Genomic DNA, 22,039 nt, shown 5'->3' with positions numbered 1-22,039 from the left:
GGCGGGAGCGCCATATTTCCGATGAGACATCATTCAGAGACCCTGTCTGCCTGTCTGGCCCCTCAGCTGGATATAAAAGACACTATGACGTATTTCAGGCATCAGCAGGGGAGGGGTCCACACATTGATCCCTCAGCCGTATTCACTAAAACAGACTATCTGATCTTTAGAACGTTGCTGTATGTGAAACCTTGTGTGCAAATCAGCGGCCTCATTTCCTGTTTACAGCAGGGAGTACATTTCATTGGTTGTAAAAGGCTTTGGGCTGTCCTGAGGGTTGTGAAAGGCATTATGGAATTGCAAGTCTGTCATAGGAGCAGAATTAGGCCGTTCGGCCCGTTGAATCCACTCCACCATTCAATCGCGGCTGATACGTTACTCATCCCCGTTCTCCTGCCTTCTCCCCATAACCCCGATCCCCATATTAATCATCTCTGTCTTAAAGGCACTCTCCTCCCCCCACCCCCAGCTAACATCATGACTTTGATTGAATCAAATCTTCTCTTTCACCCGATCTGCATTGTCTCCCTCGTGTGTGGGTACCTAACTTTGCGTTTTTAGAATCATTTACAGTGCAGAAGGAGGCCATTCGGCTCTTGGTGTCTGCACCGGCCCTTGGAACGAGCGCCCTACCTAAGCCCACGCCTCCACCCCATCCCAGTAACCCCACCTAACCTTTGGACACTAAGGGACAATTTATCATGGTCAATCCACCTAACCGGCACATCTTTGGACTGTGGGAGGAAACCGGAGCACCCGGAGGAAACCCACGCAGACACGGGGAGAAAGTGCAGACTCCGCACCAGACTGTCACCCAAACTGGAATTGAATCTGGAGCTGTGAGGCAACAGTGCTAAGCACTGTGCTACCCGTGCCGTCTTTTCTGAAGCTCTTTCTATTCTCTCACTCCTCTTACTCTCGCTACATTAGTTCTCAGGGTTTCCTTGCACTTTACCCGTTACTTTCTTTGTTCACTCCTTCACTTTTTTTATTTTTCTCTGCTTCTTCTCCCTTCCGCCCTTTTCTTGACTTTCTTCTGTCCTTCATTCGTGGCCACGTTCTCCGCCGTTTTCCACTCCTGCTTCTCACGTCTGCAACTTTTGACAGGGGTCGGCCCTTCTCTCGTGCTTGCCTTTACACTCTGCTCCTCTCACACCAATGGAGTTTCTGTTAAGGAAGGTGGGGGACCCAGTGGGCGAGCTTCTACTCCACCAGCCTAAAAACGGGACGCACGGTAGGGAATGAGTGCGTCCGGATGTAGTGTGGTGAGGATGGAGTAGTGTAAACAACCCCCCCCCCCCCTCAGCCCGCCTTCCTATCCCTACCAATGGGCGGCACAGTAGTTAGCACTGCTGCCTCACAGCTCCAGAGACCCAGGTTCGGTTCCGGCCTCGGGTGACTGTCTGTGCGGAGTCTGCACGTTCTCCCCGTGCCTGCGTGGGTTTCCTCCGGGTGCTCCGGTTTCCCCCCACAGTCCAAAGAAGTTCAGATTAGGTGGATTGACCACGCACAATTGCTCCTTAGTGTCCAAAAGGTTAGGTGGGGTTACTGGGATAGGATGGAGGGGTAGGCTTAAGTAGGGCGCTCTTTCCAAGGACCGGTGCAGACTCGATGGGCCGAATGGCCTCCTTCTGCACTGTACATTCTATGATTCTAATGCCAACCAACACTATCAAGAGATCTTGTGTTCTAATGCCAACCAACACTAACTATCTTGTGTTAAGGCTTGCTGCTTGGATGTAAGGCATCAGACAGGTATTGGCACCTTTGGAACAAGCCACTGTGTTAATGAGGGAAAGTGAGAATGGAACAGTGCCCAACCAACCTGGGATGAAGTCATTTTATCTTCTGAGGTTAAGCACACTCACATTTAGTTTGTTTTTGCAAATTGTATTCAGTCACCCGTGGACTAACCTATTGTGGTTATTGTAAAGCTCTTTATATGTAAGGATAGGTGTGTCAGACAAGTGGTGATGGTTTGGAAAGGTTCGCTGAGCCCCGCGCTTACTGCTATACTATTGCTTTTCCAATTCTAAAACTAAAATGATCAACGTGTGGAAGTGGAGGAGGAATTGGACGATGGACACAATGGGGGAAATGGGTGCTTACCTTGGCTCAAGCAGAAGTTGAGCCTTGATCCGTGTTTAACGCCACAATTTCAATTGTTAGCTGCATTAAGTTGCAACTTTCTTCAAAAGAAATCTTGTACTGATGCCTGGAAACTTATCCTCCCAGAATTAGCCTTGCTTCTTCCCCTCAAAAGGCACGCCCATTCCTGGATTCCCATGTCACGGGTGCTGGTTTCCAGCTGAAGTGGCCTTTCCCAGTTGGGTTTCTCCTCACCCACACCATGTGATTGCAAGTTCTACACTCCCGACACTTTGTGGGTAGAGAGGTTTCTCCTGGCTTTGTCGATCGGTGACTTACAGAACGTACAGTGCAGAAGGAGGCCATTCGGCCCACCGAGTCTGCACCGACTGACTAAAGCCCCCATCCCCGTAACCCAATAACCCCCCCCCCCTTCATCTTTTTTTTGGACACTTAAGGGGCAATTTATCATGGCCAATCCACCTAACCTGCACATCTGTGGACTGCGGGAGGAAACCGGAGCTGAACTGGCTGTTGTTGCCGACTGTGAGAATCTGGTGCTGTTGGCGAGAATCTGTGCCACTGCCTCTCACCGCAGGCCTCCTCAACCGCCTCCCAATCGCTGAGCACAGTTCCTTCCTTCTCGCCCACCCCTCTCCCGAGCCCTTGCTTCCCTTGTTTGGGAAGGCCCGTGCGCGGGGGGGGGGGGGGGGATCAGCATTCTCGGGAAGCAGCGTTTTTCATCAACAGATGATTTCATCCCGCTCTGTGTTTGCAAATGTTTCTATATTTTTTGGTTTAGGAAAAATAGATTTGTCTGTGATCAATTGAATAAGCAAATAACAAAGAGAGAGGCACAGCCAAAAGGGGCACCTACAGATGAGGCTGTGAACTAGCTGTGCAGTGATAGACTGCCCAATATGAACCTGACCTAAACATCACTTGAAAGAAAGTGTCATGGCTGTGATGGCGCCAATTCTGTTTCCTCGCTCACTCCAGCCTCCGCGAGCAGTCAGGGGATGTGAGCAGGCACTGTTGCTTTTCCTGATGACCTCCTCAACTCGCTTCGCCATCTTGGACCTCTGCTCCTCTCGGGGGCCGGCGCCTGCACGGGAGGGTGAGCGCGATTGCACAATGTGTAAACAAAGGAGAAGCCACTCACTCTCTCGCAGCTCGCTGCTCCTCCAACCAGAGACTGACCCTCTCCGGGTTTGCTGCTGAAAGAGCGCTTCAACAGCAAACGTGGGTGAGGGAGGGCCTGTGATTGGAGGAACAGCTCTTGCAAATCTTCCATTGAACTTATTTGAACAGTGAGCCCGTGGGCTTTGGGTGGCAGGTTGTGGCCCGCTGGGATTGGACAAGCCTGCCACAGATGGTCCTCGAAATACACTGAACTAAATTTCAATGCAGAATTGTACAGCGATTGCACCGATCGCCTTGAGTTCCGTTTGCCCTGAGAGAGTTTCCCACCGAAGATCTGCTCGGGGATTCTTTTCATCGGCCATGCAGGAGACATGGTCTGCCCATCTGAGTTGAATTTTCTGGAAGGTGATCTCCCTGCTTTTGAGCCCAGAATGACGGAAGACCTTGGTTGTGGTTTTGCCCTGCCATTGAATTCCCATGATGGGAAGCTTTCCAGAGCTTTGTTGCAAACCTATAGCAGACCCAGGATTCTGCACCGTACACTCAGGGTGGCACAGTGGTTAGCACTGCTGCCTCACAGCGCCAGGGACCCGGGTTCAATTCCAGCCTCGGGTGACTGTGCGGAGTCTGCTTGTTCTTCCCGTGTAGCGTGGGTTTCCTCCGGGTGCTCTGGTTTCCTCCCACAGTTTATGTGTAGGTGGGATCACGTGGATAGGGTGGGGGAATTTGGGCATAAGTAGGATGCTCTCTTGAGGAGCATCGATGGGCTGAATGGCCTCCTTCTGCACTGTAAGGTTCCTGTGGATTGTTGTATAGAGCTTACGTAGAATTACATAGAATATACAGTGCTGAAATAGGCCATGCAACCCAAGGAGCCCATGCCAATGATTATGCTGCACATAACCCTTTCCCCACCTTCCTGACAGAGGTGCAAGTTTATGTCCTGGCTTGAACATGGTTTTCTCCCAGCAGTTTGTGAAGTCATTCCTGTAGCTTTATTGAAAAATGATTTTGTTCGTTCAAAACGTTGTGTCGATTAAACAATTAAACAGAATGCTTCTGCCCCTTGCAGATCCTCCAGTTGTACAGCAGTTACGAAGGACATATCGCTACTTCAAAGATTACAGGCAGGTGGGTGTGTCAGGAATACACAGCGTGTCGCAACCAATCTTTCTGGTATTAAGCAGAACGTCATGGTACATTTACTCAGTAAACCTGTGGGCGCAGTTCATAGTGTGTCTGTGATCTGATACTGAGTTCCCTATAAGTCGGCAGGCAAACGTCTCAATTCGATATCTGTGAAGTTGGAGAGAAGATGTTTAGCAGGTTGAGTGAGACTGTTCATTTTGCCAGGTGGAAATTGGGAATGGCCTTCTGCCTTCCCAACCGTTCCCAATTATGCCCTCATCCCGCAATATTTGTTGAAACTCTTCCATCTTCTGCCGAAATCATAGAATCATTGACTTTACAATGCAGAAGGCGGCCATTCGACCCATCGAGTCTGCACTGGCTCTTGGAAAGTGCACCCTACTTGAGCCCACGCCTCCACCCTATCCCGGAACCCAGCAACTCCACCTAACCTAAGGGCAATTTAGCGTGGCCAATCCACCTAACCTGCACATCTTTGGACCGGACCCCGAAGAAACCGGGACACCCGGAAGAAACCAACGCAGACACGTGGAGGACGTACAAACTCCACACAGTCAGTGACCCAAGCCGGCAATCGAACCTAGGACCCTGGAGCTATGAAGCAACTGTGCTAACCACTGTGCCACCGTCCGCACGGTGCATCTTTGGTCATCCTACTCTCCGCTTAGCGTTTCCGAAACCCGAGATTCCGAGTCTATTTTGAGCTCCGCTTTCTGGCCCTCGGGGGACATTTCTTTCTGCGAAACAGGATTTCAAGAGTGGCGATTTTGAGTTTCACGTGATGTGGGGGAAATAAAGGATGGTCCTCCCCTTCAGCCCCGGCAGTGCAGGGTATTGCTACTGTGATTTTATTTTTTTGAGGATTGAGGGACGTAGTGTCAGTGAAAATGTTAAAGTGTTGTTGATGCCAGTTCCACCGTTGATCACATTGAGGCAAACTCAAGTGGCCCCAATGACGGGCTTCACACAGTAGCACAGAGGTTAGCACCGTTGCTTCACAGCACCAGGGTCCCGGGTTCGATTCCCGGCTTGGGTCACTGTCTGTGCGGAGTCTGCACGTTCTCCCCCCGTGTCTGCGTGGGTTTCCTCCGGGTGCTCCAGTTTCCTCCCACAAGTCCCGAAAGACGTGCTGTCAGGTGAATTGGACATTCTGAATTCTCCCTCTGTGTTCCCGAACAGGGGCCGGAATGTGGCGACTAGGGGCTTTTCACAGTAACTTCATTGCAGTGTTAGTGTAAGCCTACTTGTGACAATAAAGATTATTATTATGTTGGGGTTAGAGGGATGTACGTTTGAGCTCTGATATGGAAGTCACGTTACAGGGCTGACCGGCAGGGCTGGGCTGGAAGCCGAGTGCAAAGAAGTAAAAAAACGGCATCCCAGCGATCCACAGGCCAACAGCTGCTTTGCCCTGGAGACGGCAAAGCCAGCTGACTGGGCAGCGATCGTGCCTCACTCACCACAGTAAATAAGGAATACTTGTGTTAGCATCAATGGTTAGTAAAGTCCCGCCTGGCTTGGCTGTCCTGTAGTGCACATCAAGGTTCAGGTGTGTAGTAATCCCACGACAGCTGGGATCTGGACTCGCAAGCAGCAGACTCGTGAGTGTAACAATAGAAAGGCGAGCAGCATTGAGATTGTCATCAATAGGTGGGAGGGAAGTTCTGAAAAGAAACTTTCCTTTCCCTGCTTCTTTAGACAGATCAAAGTATTTTTTTTTTTTTTTTTTACAAATTTGCCCTTGTAACATAAGCCACCGCACGTCTCTTTGATCATATCCTCTACCTTTCATTTCGTTTTTTCCCCAGATGATAATTGAGCCCACCAGTCAGAAGTTGTTGCCAGACCCCCTTAAAGAGCCGTATTACCAGCCACCGTACACAGTTGTGTTGGAGCTAACAGATGTGCTGCTGCACCCAGAGTGGTCGGTAAGTCTCTCAACACCTGGTCGTTACAGCAGCCCGTGGCAACACTTGCCACAGTCAACGCTCCCGCGGCAAATGACCGGTTTGGGAAGATTAAAGGAGGAGGAACGTCTCGGGAAAATGCCTTCTGCTCGAACTGTCCTTTCATTATTCCATTCTTAAACAAAACACAACTTTGGACAGCATGGCGGCGCAGTGGTTAGCACTGCTGCCTCACGGTGCCGAGGACCCAGCTTCGATCCCGGCTCCGGGTCACTGTCTTAGTTCCATATTCATAGTTTCATACAATTTACAGTCCAGAAGGAGGCCATTCGGCCCGTCAAGTCTGCACCGACCGTTGGAAAAAGCATTGCACACCTGCACCCTCTCCCCGTAACCCCACCTAACCTTTTTGGACACTATGGGCACTAACCAGTGCATCTTTGGACTGTGGGGGGGGGGGGGGGAAACCGGAGCACCCGGAGGAAACCCACGCAGACACGGGGAGAAGGTGCAGACTCCGCGCAGACAGTCACCCAAGCTGGGAATCGAACCTGGGATCCTGTAGCTGTGGTGCTATCCACTGTGCCACCGTGCTGCCCACGTCCGTGTGGAGTTTGCACATTCTTCCCGTGTCTGCGTGGATCTCACCCCCACATCACAAAAATATGGGGGGGGGGGGTGTTTGTTCGTTCATGGGATGTGGGCCTCGCTGGCTGGTCATTTCAGAGCCAAGCACATTGCTGTGGGTCTGGAGTCACCTGTTTTCCAGACCAGGTAAGGACGACAAGAGTTCCTTCGCTAAAGGACATTCGTGAACCAGATGGGTTTATACGACAATTGACAATGGTGTCACAGTCACCTTTAGACTTTTAATTCCAGGTTTTTATTGAATTCGAATTTCACCAGCTGCCAAGGTGGGATTCGAACCCGGATCCCCAGAGCAGGACTCTTGAGTCTCTGGATGACTAGTCCAGCGACAATGCCACTACGCCACTGCCTGTGTGAGTTGGGAAAACTGGCCACACTAAATTGCCCCTTAATTGGGGTACTCGACATTTTTTTTTTTAAAAAAGCTTTGTAAATTCATCTGAGTCAACACATCTGTTTTTTTTTAAATTCAATTGTTAGTGGGGACAAAAATCACAAACTGGCTTCTGTGCTTCTCAAAGTGGCGACAGTAGCTTGTTGCTCAAAAGTGCTTCACGGGCCGCTGATTATCATAGAATTTACAGTGCAGAAGGAGGCCATTCGGCCCATCGAGTCTGCACCGGCTCTTGGAAAGAGCACCTACCCAAGGTCAACACCTCCACCCTATCCCCATAACCCAGTAACCCCACCCAACACTAAGGGCAATTTATCATGGTCAATCCACCTACCCTGCACATCTTTGGACTGTGGGAGGAAACCGGAGCACCCGGAGGAAACCCACGCAGACATGGGGAGGATGTGCAGACTCAGCACAGACAGTGACCCAAGCCGGAATCGAACCTGGGACCCTGGTGCTGTGAAGCAATTGTGCTATCCACAATGCTACCGTGCTGCCCACTGATATTCTGGAAGGTACCACAGGACTGCACATTATTCCTAATGATTTTGGAGGAGTTGTTTTTACGTAACTGGAAAAGATCCCCATTCCCAGAAAGGCATTGGTCATTTCTTTTTTAAAAAAAAATAAATTTAGAGTACCCAATAATTTTTTTTCCCCCCAATTAAGGGGCAATTTAGCGTGGCCAATCCACCTACACTGCACATCTTTGGGTTGTGGGGGTGAAACTCCACATGGACAGTGACCCAGGACCGGGATTCGAACGGAGGTCCTCACCGCCGTAGGCAGCAGTGATAACCACTCTGCCGTTTGCCGCTCGGCATTGGTAATTTCGTACCACGCAACATTTTTGCTGATCCTGTTTCCATTGGTTAGCACTGTTGCTTCACAGCGCCAGGGACCCGGGTTCGATTCCCGACCTGGGTCACTGTCTGTGCGGAGCCTGCACGTTCTCCCCATGTCTGCGTGGGTTTCCTCCGGGTGCTCCGGTTTCCTCCCACAAGTCCCGAAAGACGTGCTGTTAGGTGAATTGGATATTCTGAATTCTCCCTGTGTGTACCCGAACAGGTGCCAGAATGTGGCGACTCGGGGCTTTTCACAGGAACTTCATTGCAGTGTTAATGTAAGCCTACTTGCGACAATAATAATGATTATTATTCTGCTCAGCTTGAAGGCATTGCGTCACCATGAGCGAGCTGAGGCGACATCGCCACCGTTCTCTTTTGCTGAAACGCCCCCTTTGTTTGGCGTGTTAATCCAATCGCTTCACGTGGCTAGTCTGTTTGGTCACGGAAGGGGTGATGTTGAAGCTGAATACACTCCCATTCTCGACCAGTAGCGCACAGTTTCAGTCAACACTTCGGAGCAGGAGGCAAGGCTGGTTTTGTTGCTCGCCTGCGCACACAGGAGTCCTGAGAACGATTGCCGGGCCTCGACTGCCCCGTTACACCTGGAATAGACTGACGGCTGAGCAGTCGATACTCCCAGTGTCAGTGTGTCTAAGTGTTGCATTGTATCTGTTGAAACCCACACCTGTTCAGTGGGCAGTCCATTGTAATGCGAACACCTGAGTACAGAGCAGGTGGTTGAAAGGACTGAGGACTCCCCATATGGTGCCCTTCCGAGGGGAGGGTTTGCAGTGATATGTATTACAGTACTTTTCCACAATGTAGAGACATAATGAAAGCATTTGCCCTCGGGCGAGATGGGTTTTGTTTTTATTATTTGATGTTTCTGGAAATGCTTCCTTACTGTGTTGCCTTTGTGTTTACAGTTTGTTGAAAGTTACTGCAGATTTGCGCTGTTGCTCTTTAGAAATATTCTGAGCCATGTGAAGTCATTCCAGCTGATTACGTTGCATCACTGGCCTTCAGGGTTCAGATTGGGTCTGTTCACGGCTCCATATCAAAGGGCTGACTTGTATAGCTCTCCTGTGTGTTAAATATGAAGAATGGCTAGATTTAATCAAAAAAAGTCTAGCCTGCTTTCCACTACTTGGGACTTTTCCCAAGTTTTACTTAACGCTCGGCAAATGCGAATATTTGGGAAGAGACGTCCGATACGATATACCTACGTGAGACACTGTCACTGTAAAAGAGAATGCAGGAAGATCTCTAAAATGTTGTTGTAATGTTGCAATCAACCTTGACCGGTTATATTTCATGAACAGTGATTGAAGCCGAGTAATAATGCTCTGGGTATTGAAAGGTGGTGCGAAAGGTGTCCAAACTATTGCTCCTCGGTCCCATGCGTGCCCCAGTAGTTCAGCCTTTGACGCCCAGGCAAATTGTTTTTGCCTTTGTCCTTCTTCCTCTTGCTTGAGGTGAATGTAGACCCTCTGTGCGTCTATTAAGTAAGGCTCCATGTAATGCAGGAAGTAACCCATGGAAAGAAAGTTTGACCACTCCTTGTCAGCGCCTACATTTGTCCCTAGATGTCACCAGCTAACCTGCCTGATCACACTCCATTTTAACAATATCCTTGAATCTTATTTGTGTCTTGCCAGACCAGCATCGTTTGAGGCACCCTGTTGTCCTCCAGATGGTGGTATTTTGCAGCCCTATTTAAAGAACAAGATAATCTGCTTTGGTGATGTTGATTGGGGGATAAATATTGGCCAGGACAACAGGGGTACTCTCCAGCTTTTATTTGGGATTTTTTTTTACATCCACTGGAGAGGGGAGACAAGGTCTTGGAAAAAGCGGCACCTCTGACAGTGCAGCTCTCCCTCAGTACTGCTCTGAAGGTCAGCCATCATTATGTGCTTGGCTCTCTGGGATGGAGTTGGTCCTCCGACTCTGACGAGGGCGCTACCACTGACCCACGGTTAGTCCATGAGACATAGGAGCAGAATTAGGCCATTTGGCCCATCGAGTCCGCTCCGCCATTCAATCATGGCTGATTTCAACTCCATTTACCCGCTCTCTCTCCATAGCCCTTAATTCCTCGAGAAATCAAGAATTTATCAACTTCTGTCTTAGACACTCAACATCCCGGCCTCCACCGACCTCTGTGGCAATGAATTCCACAGACCCACCACTCTCTGGCTGTTATGTTTGTTATTCCCATTCTCCCAGTAACCATTGATCACCTTATTAATCAAGAACCTATCTATCTCTTTCTTAAAGACACTCAGTGATTTGGCCTCCACAGCCTTCTGCGCAAAGAGTTCCACAGATTCACCACCCTCTGGCTGAAGAAATTCCTCCTCATCCCCGTTTTAAAGGATCGTCCTTTTAGTCTGAGATGGTGTCCTCTGGTTGTAGTTTTTCATACTAGTGGAAACATCCTCTCCACGTCCTCTCAGTAGCCTGTAAATTTCAATAAGATTCCCCCCCCCCCCCCCCCCCCCCCCCCCCCCCCCCCCCAAAGTCCTCAACCGTTCCTCATACGACAAGCTCTTCATTCTGGGGATCATTCTTGTGAATCTCCTCTGGACCCTTTCCAAGGCCAGCACATCCTTCCTTAGATAAGGGGCCCAAAACTGCTCACAATGCTCCAAATGGGATCTGACCAGAAGTTGCACCTAAACTTTGTAAACCTTTGCTGGTAGTAATGACTAACCCTGTCCCTTATCTTTCTTTCAAGTTAGTCACTGGCTGGCGGTTTAAGAAGAGGCCTGGCATAGACTACTTTTTCCAGCAGTTGGCCCCTCTATACGAAATAGTTATCTTCACCACAGAAACGGGCATGGTGAGTATCGTTTATCCACTGACTGTGCGACAAGCGCATTCACAATCCTCTAGTGTATATAGTGTATAACAGGCTGGAGTCAATCTGCTGAATCTGCCATTTGATTGCAGTTATGTAATGCCATCTAAGTTGCGAAAGAAATATCTGGCTTTTTTTTTACAGTAACTACTTCAAAGTGCAGGCTCTTGGGAGTAGGGACTAACTCGCTCGCATTTGCTCTTGCTGAAGGCGCTGTAGGAGGTGCTTTTGCATATTCAGTCTGCAGCTGGCACCAGCTTCGCAGCCCTGTCGCCAGTTGCGGTCTGAAGTGCAAAGCGCCCGATTTCACTTCCTCCACCGGGTGCAGGGGCTCGCTGTTTCGTGGCTCGGTCCATGGGCCCCTCTCCAGCCCGGAATCGGGCACGGACCGGCGGCGGCTGGACAATAAGTGGGCAGAAGCAGCTTCCTCAGATCGGTGCAAGTGCCGCTGTCCTCCCACAAGTGATGCAGTGCAAGACCCCTTAAAGTTGTTTTTTTAATAAATTTCGAGTGCCCAATTATTTTTCCTCCAATTGAGGGACAATTTAGCGCGGCCAAGCCACCTAATCTGCACATCTTTGGGTTGTGGGGGTGAAACCCACGCAGACACGGGGAGGGTGTGCAAGCTCCACACGGACCGTAGCCCAGGGCCGAGATCGAACCTGGGACCTCGGCGCCGTGATGGCAGCAGTGCCAACCACTGTGCCCTCCCTTAAAGTTGAGCTATTGGTCCAAGTAGTTTGGATCTGCCCGTTGTTTTACGCTTAAGAAGAAATTTTCACTTTCAGTGTCTATTCACGTTCAAATCTGTGTTGGTAATGTGCTCTGGGCAGCCTGCAGAGATGGTGCTCTGAGGCAGGAAGGAGGACTGGGCAAGAAACAGAAAATGCTGGACCATCTCAGCTGCTCTGTGGAGAGAGAATGGGGGCCAACGTTTCTAGTCTGGCTGGCTCTTTGTGAAAGCGAGCCAAACTCGAAATGCTCACTCCCTTCCCCCTCCACAGACGCTGTCAGACCTGCTGAGACTGTCCAGCGTTTTTTCTGCTTTCGTTTCAGATTCCAGCGCCCGCAGCGATCTGCTTTCGTTTCAGATTCCAGCGCCCGCCGCAATCTGCTTTCGTTTCAGATTCCAGCGCCCGCCGCAATCTGCTTTCGTTTCAGATTCCAGCGCCCGTAGCAATCTGCTTTCGTTTCAGATTCCAGCGCCCGTAGCAATCTGCTTTCGTTTCAGATTCCAGCGCCCGCAGTAATCTGCATTTGTTTCAGATTCCAGCCCCTGCCGCAATCTGCTTTAGTTTCAGATTCCAGCGCCCGCAGCAATCTGCTTTAGTTTCAGATTCCAGCGCCCGCCGCAATCTGCTTTCGTTTCAGATTCCAGCGCCGCAGCAATCTGCTTTTGTTTCAGATTCCAGCGCCTTCCGCAATCTGCTTTCGTTTCAGATTCCAGCGCCCGTAGCAATCTGCTTTAGTTTCAGATTCCAGCACCCGTAGCAATCTGCTTTCGTTTCAGATTCCAGCGCCCGCAGCAATCTGCTTTAGTTTCAGATTCCAGCGCCCGCAGCAATCTGCTTTAGTTTCAGATTCCAGCGCCCGCAGCAATCTGCTTTCGTTTCAGGTTCCAGTGCCCGCAGCAATCTGCTTTCGTTTCAGATTCCAGCGTCCGCAGCAATCTGCTTTAGTTTCAGATTCCAGCGCCCGCAGCAATCTGCTTTAGTTTCAGGTTCCAGCGCCCGCAGCAATCTGCTTTAGTTTCAGGTTCCAGCGCCGCCGCAATCTGCTTTCGTTTCAGATTCCAGCGCCCGCAGCAATCTGCTTTCGTTTCAGATTCCAGCGCCCGCAGCAATCTGCTTTAGTTTCAGATTCCAGCGCCCGCAGCAATCTGCTTTCGTTTCAGATTCCAGCGCCCGCAGCAATCTGCTTTAGTTTCAGGTTCCAGCGCCCGCCGCAATCTGCTTTAGTTTCAGGTTCCAGCGCCCGCAGCAATCTGCTTTCGTTTCAGATTCCAGCGCCCGCCGCAATCTGCTTTAGTTTCAGGTTCCAGCGCCCGCAGCAATCTGCTTTCGTTTCAGATTCCAGTGCCCGCAGCAATCTGCTTTCGTTTCAGATTCCAGTGCCCGCAGCAATCTGCTTTAGTTTCAGGTTCCAGTGCCCGCAGCAATCTGCTTTCGTTTCAGGTTCCAGCGCCCGCAGCAATCTGCTTTAGTTTCAGATTCCAGCGCCCGCCGCAATCTGCTTTAGTTTCAGATTCCAGCGCCCGCAGCAATCTGCTTTAGTTTCAGATTCCAGCGCCCGCCGCAATCTGTTTTTGTTTCAGATTCCAGCGCCCGCAGCAATCTGCTTTCGTTTCAGGTTCCAGTGCCCGCAGCAATCTGCTTTAGTTTCAGATTCCAGCGCCCGCCGCAATCTGTTTTTGTTTCAGATTCCAGCGCCCGCAGCAATCTGCTTTCGTTTCAGGTTCTAGTGCCCGCAGCAATCTGCTTTAGTTTCAGATTCCAGCGCCCGCCGCAATCTGTTTTTGTTTCAGATTCCAGCGCCCGCAGCAACCTGCTTTAGTTTCAGATTCCAGCGCCCGCAGCAATCTGCTTTCGTTTCAGATTCCAGCGCCCGCAGCAATCTGCTTTCGTTTCAGATTCCAGCGCCCGCAGTAATCTGCTTTCGTTTCAGGTTCCAGCGTCCGTAGCAATCTGCTTTCGTTTCAGATTCCAGCGTCCGCAGCAATCTGCTTTTGTTTCAGGTTCCAGCGTCCGCAGCAATCTGCTTTCGTTTCAGATTCCAGCGTCCGCAGCAATCTGCTTTCGTTTCAGATTCCAGCGCCCGCCGCAATCTGCTTTCGTTTCAGATTCCAGCGCCCGCCGCAATCTGCTTTCGTTTCAGATTCCAGCGTCCGCAGCAATCTGCTTTTGTTTCAGATTCCAGCGCCCGCAGCAATCTGCTTTAGTTTCAGATTCCAGCGCTCGCCGCAATCTGCTTTAGTTTCAGATTCCAGCGCCCGCAGCAACCTGCTTTAGTTTCAGATTCCAGCGTCCGCAGCAATCTGCTTTCGTTTCAGATTCCAGCGTCCGCAGCAATCTGCTTTAGTTTCAGATTCCAGCGCCCGCAGCAATCTGCTTTAGTTTCAGGTTCCAGCGTCCGCAGCAATCTGCTTTCGTTTCAGGTTCCAGCGTCCGCAGCAATCTGCTTTCGTTTCAGGTTCCAGCGTCCGTAGCAACCTGCTTTAGTTTCAGGTTCCAGTGCCCGCAGCAATCTGCTTTAGTTTCAGTTTCCAGCGCCCGCAGTAATCTGCTTTCGTTTCAGATTCCAGTGCCCGCAGCAATCTGCTTTAGTTTCATATTCCAGCGCCCGCAGCAATCTGCTTTAGTTTCAGATTCCAGCGCCCGCAGTAATCTGCTTTCGTTTCAGATTCCAGTGCCCGCAGCAATCTGCTTTAGTTTCAGATTCCAGCGCCCGCAGTAATCTGCTTTCGTTTCAGATTCCAGCGCCCGCAGCAATCTGCTTTAGTTTCAGCTTCCAGCGCCCGCAGTAATCTGCTTTCGTTTCAGATTCCAGCGCCCGCAGCAATCTGCTTTCGTTTCAGATTCCAGCGCCCGCAGTAATCTGCTTTCGTTTCAGATTCCAGCGCCCGCAGCAATCTGCTTTAGTTTCAGCTTCCAGCGCCCGCAGTAATCTGCTTTCGTTTCAGATTCCAGCGCCCGCCGCAATCTGCTTTAGTTTCAGATTCCAGCGCCCGCAGCAATCTGCTTTTGTTTCAGATTCCAGCGCCCGCAGCAATCTGCTTTAGTTTCAGATTCCAGCGCCCGCCGCAATCTGCTTTAGTTTCAGATTCCAGCGCCCACAGCAATCTGCTTTCGTTTCAGATTCCAGCGCCCGCAGCAATCTGCTTTAGTTTCAGATTCCAGCGCCCGCAGTAATCTGCTTTCGTTTCAGATTCCAGCGCCCGCAGCAATCTGCTTTAGTTTCAGATTCCAGCACCCGCAGTAATCTGCTTTCGTTTCAGATTCCAGCGCCCGTAGCAATCTGCATCAATGAAGACTGAACAGTTTAGTCGGATAGGTAATTGGTTTATTGGAAAATCGTCGCGGTGGCAGTCCAAAGAGGTGCAGGTTAGGTGGATTGGCCGTGCCAAAGTGTCCATAGGTTGGATGGGGTCATAGGGATAGGCCGGGGGACTGGGCCTAGGTAGGGTGCTCTTTCGGAGGGTCAGTGCAGACTCGATGGGCCGAGTGGCCTCCTCCTGCAGGGATTCCATGATCGATGCCAGATTGTGATGACAACACAAATAGAATGAATCATCATTGTTCGTAACATAGTTATAAACAATTTTTTTTTTTTTTTAATTTCTTTATTCTCCTTTTTCATATTTTCTCCCAGATTTACACCCACCAACAATAAACAATAATCAGTAACAAATATGTCAATCCCCATCTCAATAACAACGATCCCATCCACCCACCAAACCCCAAATATTAGCCCGCATGTTCACACAAACAAATGACAAAAAGGAATCAGGAATCACCCATAGTCGCCATTAACACACACAGCCCCCCTCCCCCCAACCCTCCCACCCACACGCCCCAACTAATGTTCGATGTTATCCAGTTTTTGAAAGTGCATAATGAATAATGCCCATGAATTGTAGAACCTCTCCATCCTTCCCCTCAGTTCAAACTTAACCGTCTCAAGAGTCAAGAATTCCAGCAGGTCCCCCCGCCACGCCAGGGCACAGGGTGGAGAGGCTGCTCTCCATCCCAACAGGATCCGCCTTCGGGCGATCAACGAGGTGAAGGCTACAGCATCTGCCTCCGCACCCGTTTCCAACCCCAGCTGGTCCGACACCCTGAATATGGCCTCCCGGGGGCACGGGTCCAGTTTCACGTGCACCACTTTCGGAATTACCCTAAAAACCTCCTGCCAGTAATCCTCCAGCTTTGGACAGGACCAAAGCACATGAACGTGATTAGTGGGCCCCCCCGCAACGTTCACACACATCTTCGTTTTCATAGTTTTCTTCTACTCCTTCAAAGAATCGGCTCATTCTCGCCCTCGTGAGGTGTGCTCTGTATACCACCATCAGCTGTAGCAGCCCCAACCGCGCGCACGAGGTGGAGGCATTCACTCTCTGGAGCACCTCACACCAGAATCCCTCCTCCATACCCACTCCCAACTCGTCCTTCCACTTTGCTTTGATCCCTTCCAGTGGTGCCTTCTCCTCTTCCAAAATAGCTCCGTAAACCGCTGACACTACCCCCTTCCCCAGTCCCCCTGTCGTCAGCACCTCCTCCAGCAATGTGGAGGCCGGCTCCACCGGGAAGTTCTGTATCTCCTTTCTGGCGCAATCTCAAACCAATTATTAAAATAAGTTATAAAATAAATGCAAAGCGTTGGAAAATGCAGGTCTCAATTTACAGAAAAAAGTGAAAGCTCGACTGCACCCTTCTGCTTTGTATTAATTGATCATGTGTTGTTCGGTTGAGGTAATTAAATTCTTGATCATTTATATACTATTAATGAGCTTTATTAAGGTAACGGATTGGTCAGTTCGTTCTATATCTTAATTGCGGAATGGCAACTTTTCTCCTTCCGTCACACACTTACATGTGTCAGGTTGTGCCAAGGGATAGTGAGAACAGGAGGTGGGATACAGGAGTTTTCTAGCCAAGTACAAACTGTGCTTTCTCCACCTATTCAGTTGGTTGACTGTGCCAGAGTAGCTTTAGTATGCGGTCCCTAGGATCAGCTTCGGTGCTAGTTTCTGATTGCTTTCAAGCATGTTCACATGCTCTTTGGTAAGTTCAGGTCTGCGTATTCAACAATCGGTCTTACTTAACTAGAGAACACAGTGAATAAGTCAGTGATGCTTGGGAAGATGGAGCATGACCTCCATGGAGCATATGGAGGTGGAGCATAAAAGACAGGACCTCTAGGGTTGAAATCTCGGGATTACTCCCTGTGCCACGTGCCAGTGAGGCTAGAAATAGGAAGATAGAGCAGCTAAACACGTGGCTAAACAGCTGGTGGAGGAGGGAGGGTTTCCGTTATCTGGACCACTGGGAGCTCTTTCGGGGCAGGTGTGACCTGTATAAGAAGGACGGGTTGCATCTAAACCGGAGAGGCATAAATATCCTGGCTGCGAGGTTTGCTAGTGTCACACGGGAGGGTTTAAACTAGTATGGCAGGGGGGTGGGCACGGGAGCAATAGGTCAGAAGGTGAGAGCATTGAGGGAGAACTAGGGAATAGGGATAGTGGGGCTTTGAGGCAGAGCAGACAGGGAGAAGTTGCTGAACACAGCGGGTCTGGTGGTCTGAAGTGCATATGTTTTAATGCAAGAAGTATTGCGGGTAAGGCAGATGAACTTAGAGCTTGGATTAGTACTTGGAACTATGATGTTGTTGCCATTACAGAGACCTGGTTGAGGGAAGGGCAGGATTGGCAGCTAAACGTTCCAGGATTTAGATGTTTCAGGCGGGATAGAGGGGGATGTAAAAGGGGAGGTGGAGTTGCGCTACTGGTTAGGGAGAATATCACAGCTGTACTGCGGGAGGACACCTCAGAGGGCAGTGAGGCTATATGGGTAGAGATCAGGAATACGAAGGGTGCAGTCACAATGTTGGGGGTTTACTACAGGCCTCCCAACAGCCAGCGGGAGATAGAGGAGCAGATAGGTAGACAGATTTTGGAAAAGAGTAATAACAACAGGGTTGTGGTGATGGGAGACTTCAACTTCCCCAAAATTGACTGGGACTCACTTAGTGCCAGGGGCTTAGACGGGGCGGAGTTTGTAAAGAGCATCCAGGTGGGCTTCTTAAAACAATATGTAGACAGTCCAACTAGGGAAGGGGCGGTACTGGACCTGGTATTGGGGAATGAGCCTGGCCAGGTGGTAGATGTTTCAGTAGGGGAGCATTTCGGTAACAGTGACCACAATTCAGTAAGTTTTAAAGTATTGGTGGACAAGGATAAGAGTGGTCCTAGGATGAATGTGCTAAATTGGGGGAAGGCTAATTATAACAATATTAGGCGGGAACTGAAGAACATAGATTGGGGGCGGATGTTTGTGGGCAAATCAACATCTGACATGTGGGAGGCTTTCAAGTGTCAGTTGAAAGGAATTCAGGACCGGCATGTTCTTGTGAGGAAGAAGGATAAATACGGCAATTTTCAGGAACCTTGGATAACGAGAGATATTGTAGGCCTCGTCAAAAAGAAAAAGGAGGCATTTGTCAGGGCTAAAAGGCTGGGAACAGACGAAGCCTGCGTGGAATATAAGGAAAGTAGGAAGGAACTTAAGCAAGGAGTCAGGAGGGCTAGAAGGGGTCACGAAAAGTCATTGGCAAATAGGGTTAAGGAAAATCCCAAGGCTTTTTACACGTACATAAAAAGCAACAGGGTAGCCAGGGAAAGGGTTGACCCACTGAAGGATAGGCAAGGGAATCTATGTGTGGAGCCAGAGGAAATGGGCGAGGTACTAAATGAATATTTTGCATCAGTATTCACCAAAGAGAAGAAATTGGTAGATGTTGAGTCTGGAGAAGGGTGTGTAGATAGCCTGGGTCACATTGAGATCCAAAAAGATGAGGTGTTGGGTGTCTTAAAAAATATTAAGGTAGATAAGTCCCCAGGGCCTGATGGGATCTACCCCAGAATACTGAAGGAGGCTGGAGAGGAAATTGCTGAGGCCTTGACAGAAATCTTTGGATCCTCACTGTCTTCAGGGGATGTCCCGGAGGACTGGAGAATAGCCAATGTTGTTCCTCTGTTTAAGAAGGGTAGCAAGGATAATCCAGGGAACGACAGGCCGGTGAGCCTTACTTCAGTGCCTTACTTTTAGATGATTGATGCAGGTAGGGCAGTGGATGTTGTCTATATGGACTTCAGTAAGGCCTTTGACAAGGTCCCTCATGGTAGACTAGTACAAAAGGCGAAGTCACACGGGATCAGGGGTGAGCTGGCAAGGTGGATACAGAACCGGCTAGGTCATAGAAGGCAGAGAGTAGCAATGGAAGGATGCTTTTCTAATTGGAGGGCTGTGACCAGTGGTGTTCCACAGGGATCAGTGCTGGGACCTTTGCTCTTTGTAGTGTATATATAAATGATTTGGAGGAAAATGTAACTGGTCTGATTAGTAAGTTTGCAGACGACACAAAGGTTGGTGGAATTGCGGATAGCGATGAGGACTGTCAGAGGATACAGCAGGATTTAGATTGTTTGGAGACTTGGGCGGAGAGATGGCAGATGGAGTTTAATCCGGACAAATGTGAGGTAATGCAGTTTGGAAGGTCTAATGCAGGTAGGGAATATACAGTGAATGGTAGAACCCTCAAGAGCATTGAAAGTCAAAGAGATCTAGGAGTACAGGTCCACAGGTCATTGAAAGGGGCAACACAGGTGGAGAAGGTAGTCAAGAAGGCATACGGCATGCTTGCCTTCATTGGCCGGGGCATTGAGTATAAGAATTGGCAAGTCATGTTGCAGCTGTATAGAACCTTAGTTAGGCCACACTTGGAGTATAGTGTTCAATTCTGGTCGCCACACTACCAGAAGGATGTGGAGGCTTTAGAGAGGGTGCAGAAGAGATTTACCAGAATGTTGCCTGGTAATCAGAAATCACCGTCATTGACTGTCCCTCGATTCAGGGGCGACATCTGCCCAGGGCCAAGGGTTGCTGCCGTGGATCTTCATGCACGGGGTTCTCCTTGGACGTGATTGTGTAGATCTTTGAGGGGGTGGGGCAGGATTCCCACAAGGTCGTGGGATCCCGGATGCAAGGGCGACATGGTAGCACAGTGGTTAGCACTGTTGCTTCATAGCGCCAGGATCGATCACCGGCTTGCGTCACTGTCTGTGCGGAGTCTGCACGTTCTCCCCATGTCTGCATGGGTTTCCTCCGGGTGCTCCGGTTTCCTCCATCAAGTCCCAAAAGCCGTGTTTGTTAGGTGAATTGGACATTCTGAATTCTCCCTCTGTGTACCCGTCGTGTACACCGTAGTGTGGCGACTAGGGACTTTTCTCAGTAACTTCATTGCAGTGTTAATGTAAGCCTACTTGTGACAATAAAGATTATTATTATTATAGGATTTGCTTCCTTTGCTTTCCTCCTCTACAACATCACTAAGACGCTGTGACTCAGTGTGATGCAGCATGATGAACAAGCTGTCACCAATTTGAATGTTTGGTAGCAAGCTCCTCCCTGTCAATTAGTGTCCACTGTACGGATTAGAAGCAGGAGTAGGCCTCTTGGCCCCTCTGGCCATTCATTAAGATTATGGGCTGATCTGACTGTAGTCTCAATCCGCAGACAACGCTGCTCCCTTCAGAGCATTTTCTTTCTTTTTCCCTGGGACAATGGCCATTTGAGAGGTGAGAAAACAGGGCCTGGTGAACGAGACAGCTGTTGGCCATCTGGACACTGTGCCCAGTCCCGCAAAGTTGATTTTGCAGGGGCAGCCCGGTGGCGCAGTGGTTGGCACTGGGACTGCGGCGCTGAGGACCCGGGTTCGAATCCCGGCCCCGGGTCACTATCCGTGTGGGGTTTGCACTTTCTCTCCGTGTCTGTGTGGGTTTCAAGATGCGCCGGGTAGGTGGATTGGCCGCGCTAAATTGCCCCTTAATTGGAAAATAATAATTGGGTACTGTAAATTTTTTTTTTAAAGTTGTTTTTGCAGGAGTTTTGTCTGAATGCTTGTGGAGCTGGGTTGCGGGTGTCACGGTAGCACAGTGGTTAGCACTGTTACTTCACAGCGCCAGGGTTTCGAGTTCGATTCCCTGCTTGGGTCACTGTGCGGAGTCTGCACGTTCTTCCCGTGTCTGCGCGGGTTTCCTCCGTTTCCCCTCACACGTCCCGAAAGACGTGCTTGTTAAGTGAATCGGACATTCTGAATTCTCCTTCCGTGTGCCCGAACAGGCGCCCGAATGTGGCAACTGGGGGATTTTCACAGTAACTTCATTGCAGTGTTAGCATGAGCCTACTTGTGACTATAAAGATTATTATTATTATTCAGGGAGAACACTGGAATCCTCTCATTGAATCCGGCGGATGCTCTTCGACCTCTGTTGCGTCAGTTTTCAAAACTTAAACATACTTGATCTATAGTTAGCGGGTGACGGCGGTGTCCTTGTCCACACTGCACCAAATTTGCAAGTCACACTCGATCTCTGCTTACAAGAAACTCAGCCTTGAAACAAAACTCTTTATCAACCCACACCTGGTCAGCCAAATATTCCACCTTGGAAGGAGGGAGCCTGGAATAGGCCGAGTCCTTCCCATACCTAGGCGGCCACCATTGACCCGGGAGATCCAGCAACTCGATCTTCTACAAACTACAGCAGCAGGCGTTTGGTACCATAGACCTCCCATCAGTCATCGAAAGTTCTCTTGTGCAGGGCAATGTCATCAGAACACTCCTGTGCTGCAGTAAGACCTGGGCTGTGGACCAGCAAGGCAAGAGTGCGAGAGAAATTCCATTGGCAATTGTTAGTTAATTAATGAGAGCAGCGTTTAAGAGTAAGAGCTGGCATTCAAAAGACGCATCCACTTGGTTTTTGACAGCAGGTTTCAGAGTGGTTAAACTAATTCCACTCAGCGAATTGCCCCTTTCCCATCAGTCACCGAGAACAGGCAATGAGTCCATTTTTAATTAGGTACAATCCTGCTGTTGTCTGGATTTTAGTGTGTGTGTGTGATATACGTCATAAGAGGATGTTGGCGACACATCTGGAGGTAGCAGGAGTTTCAGCAACACGAGGGAACAAGGGAAGTGGTATGAAGGTAAGTAACTGCACCACCGAGCCGCCCTGACACCAATAGAGTCCTGATGCCATAGCAGAAAGCTCCAGCGCACTTCAAGTGACCGAGCCCAAGCTGTGCATTCCTCAGTTTTGCTAACCGCCAAAAACCTGCAGCAGTTTGGACAAAAACTGTGAGCGGCCCTTGCAACACACTGTGCCCGCCCACCTTGCATCTCTGCTGGCTGGAACGTTGCGGTCACCCCCGACGACCCC

The 22,039-nt window shown here is 49.8% G+C and overlaps 1 protein-coding gene across 3 annotated transcripts in view; it reads left to right on the top strand.

Annotated features, from left to right (window-relative positions):
• Positions 1–22,039, top strand: part of timm50 (translocase of inner mitochondrial membrane 50 homolog (S. cerevisiae)) — a 194,079-nt gene that overhangs the window by 135,020 nt on the left and 37,020 nt on the right. For all 3 annotated transcript variants that reach the window (XM_072490311.1, XM_072490312.1, XM_072490313.1), the window contains 3 exons: positions 4,304–4,362; positions 6,189–6,308; positions 10,921–11,025. In XM_072490311.1, the coding sequence (XP_072346412.1) occupies positions 4,304–4,362; positions 6,189–6,308; positions 10,921–11,025 (284 nt within the window). The remainder of the gene's footprint in view (positions 1–4,303; positions 4,363–6,188; positions 6,309–10,920; positions 11,026–22,039) is intronic.

This window comes from Scyliorhinus torazame, chromosome 25 (genome assembly GCF_047496885.1).
Source record: "Scyliorhinus torazame isolate Kashiwa2021f chromosome 25, sScyTor2.1, whole genome shotgun sequence".
Classification (NCBI taxonomy): Eukaryota; Metazoa; Chordata; class Chondrichthyes; order Carcharhiniformes; family Scyliorhinidae; genus Scyliorhinus; species Scyliorhinus torazame.
Note: the sequence above shows the minus strand (reverse complement) of the source record. Positions and strands in the feature narration are given on the sequence as shown.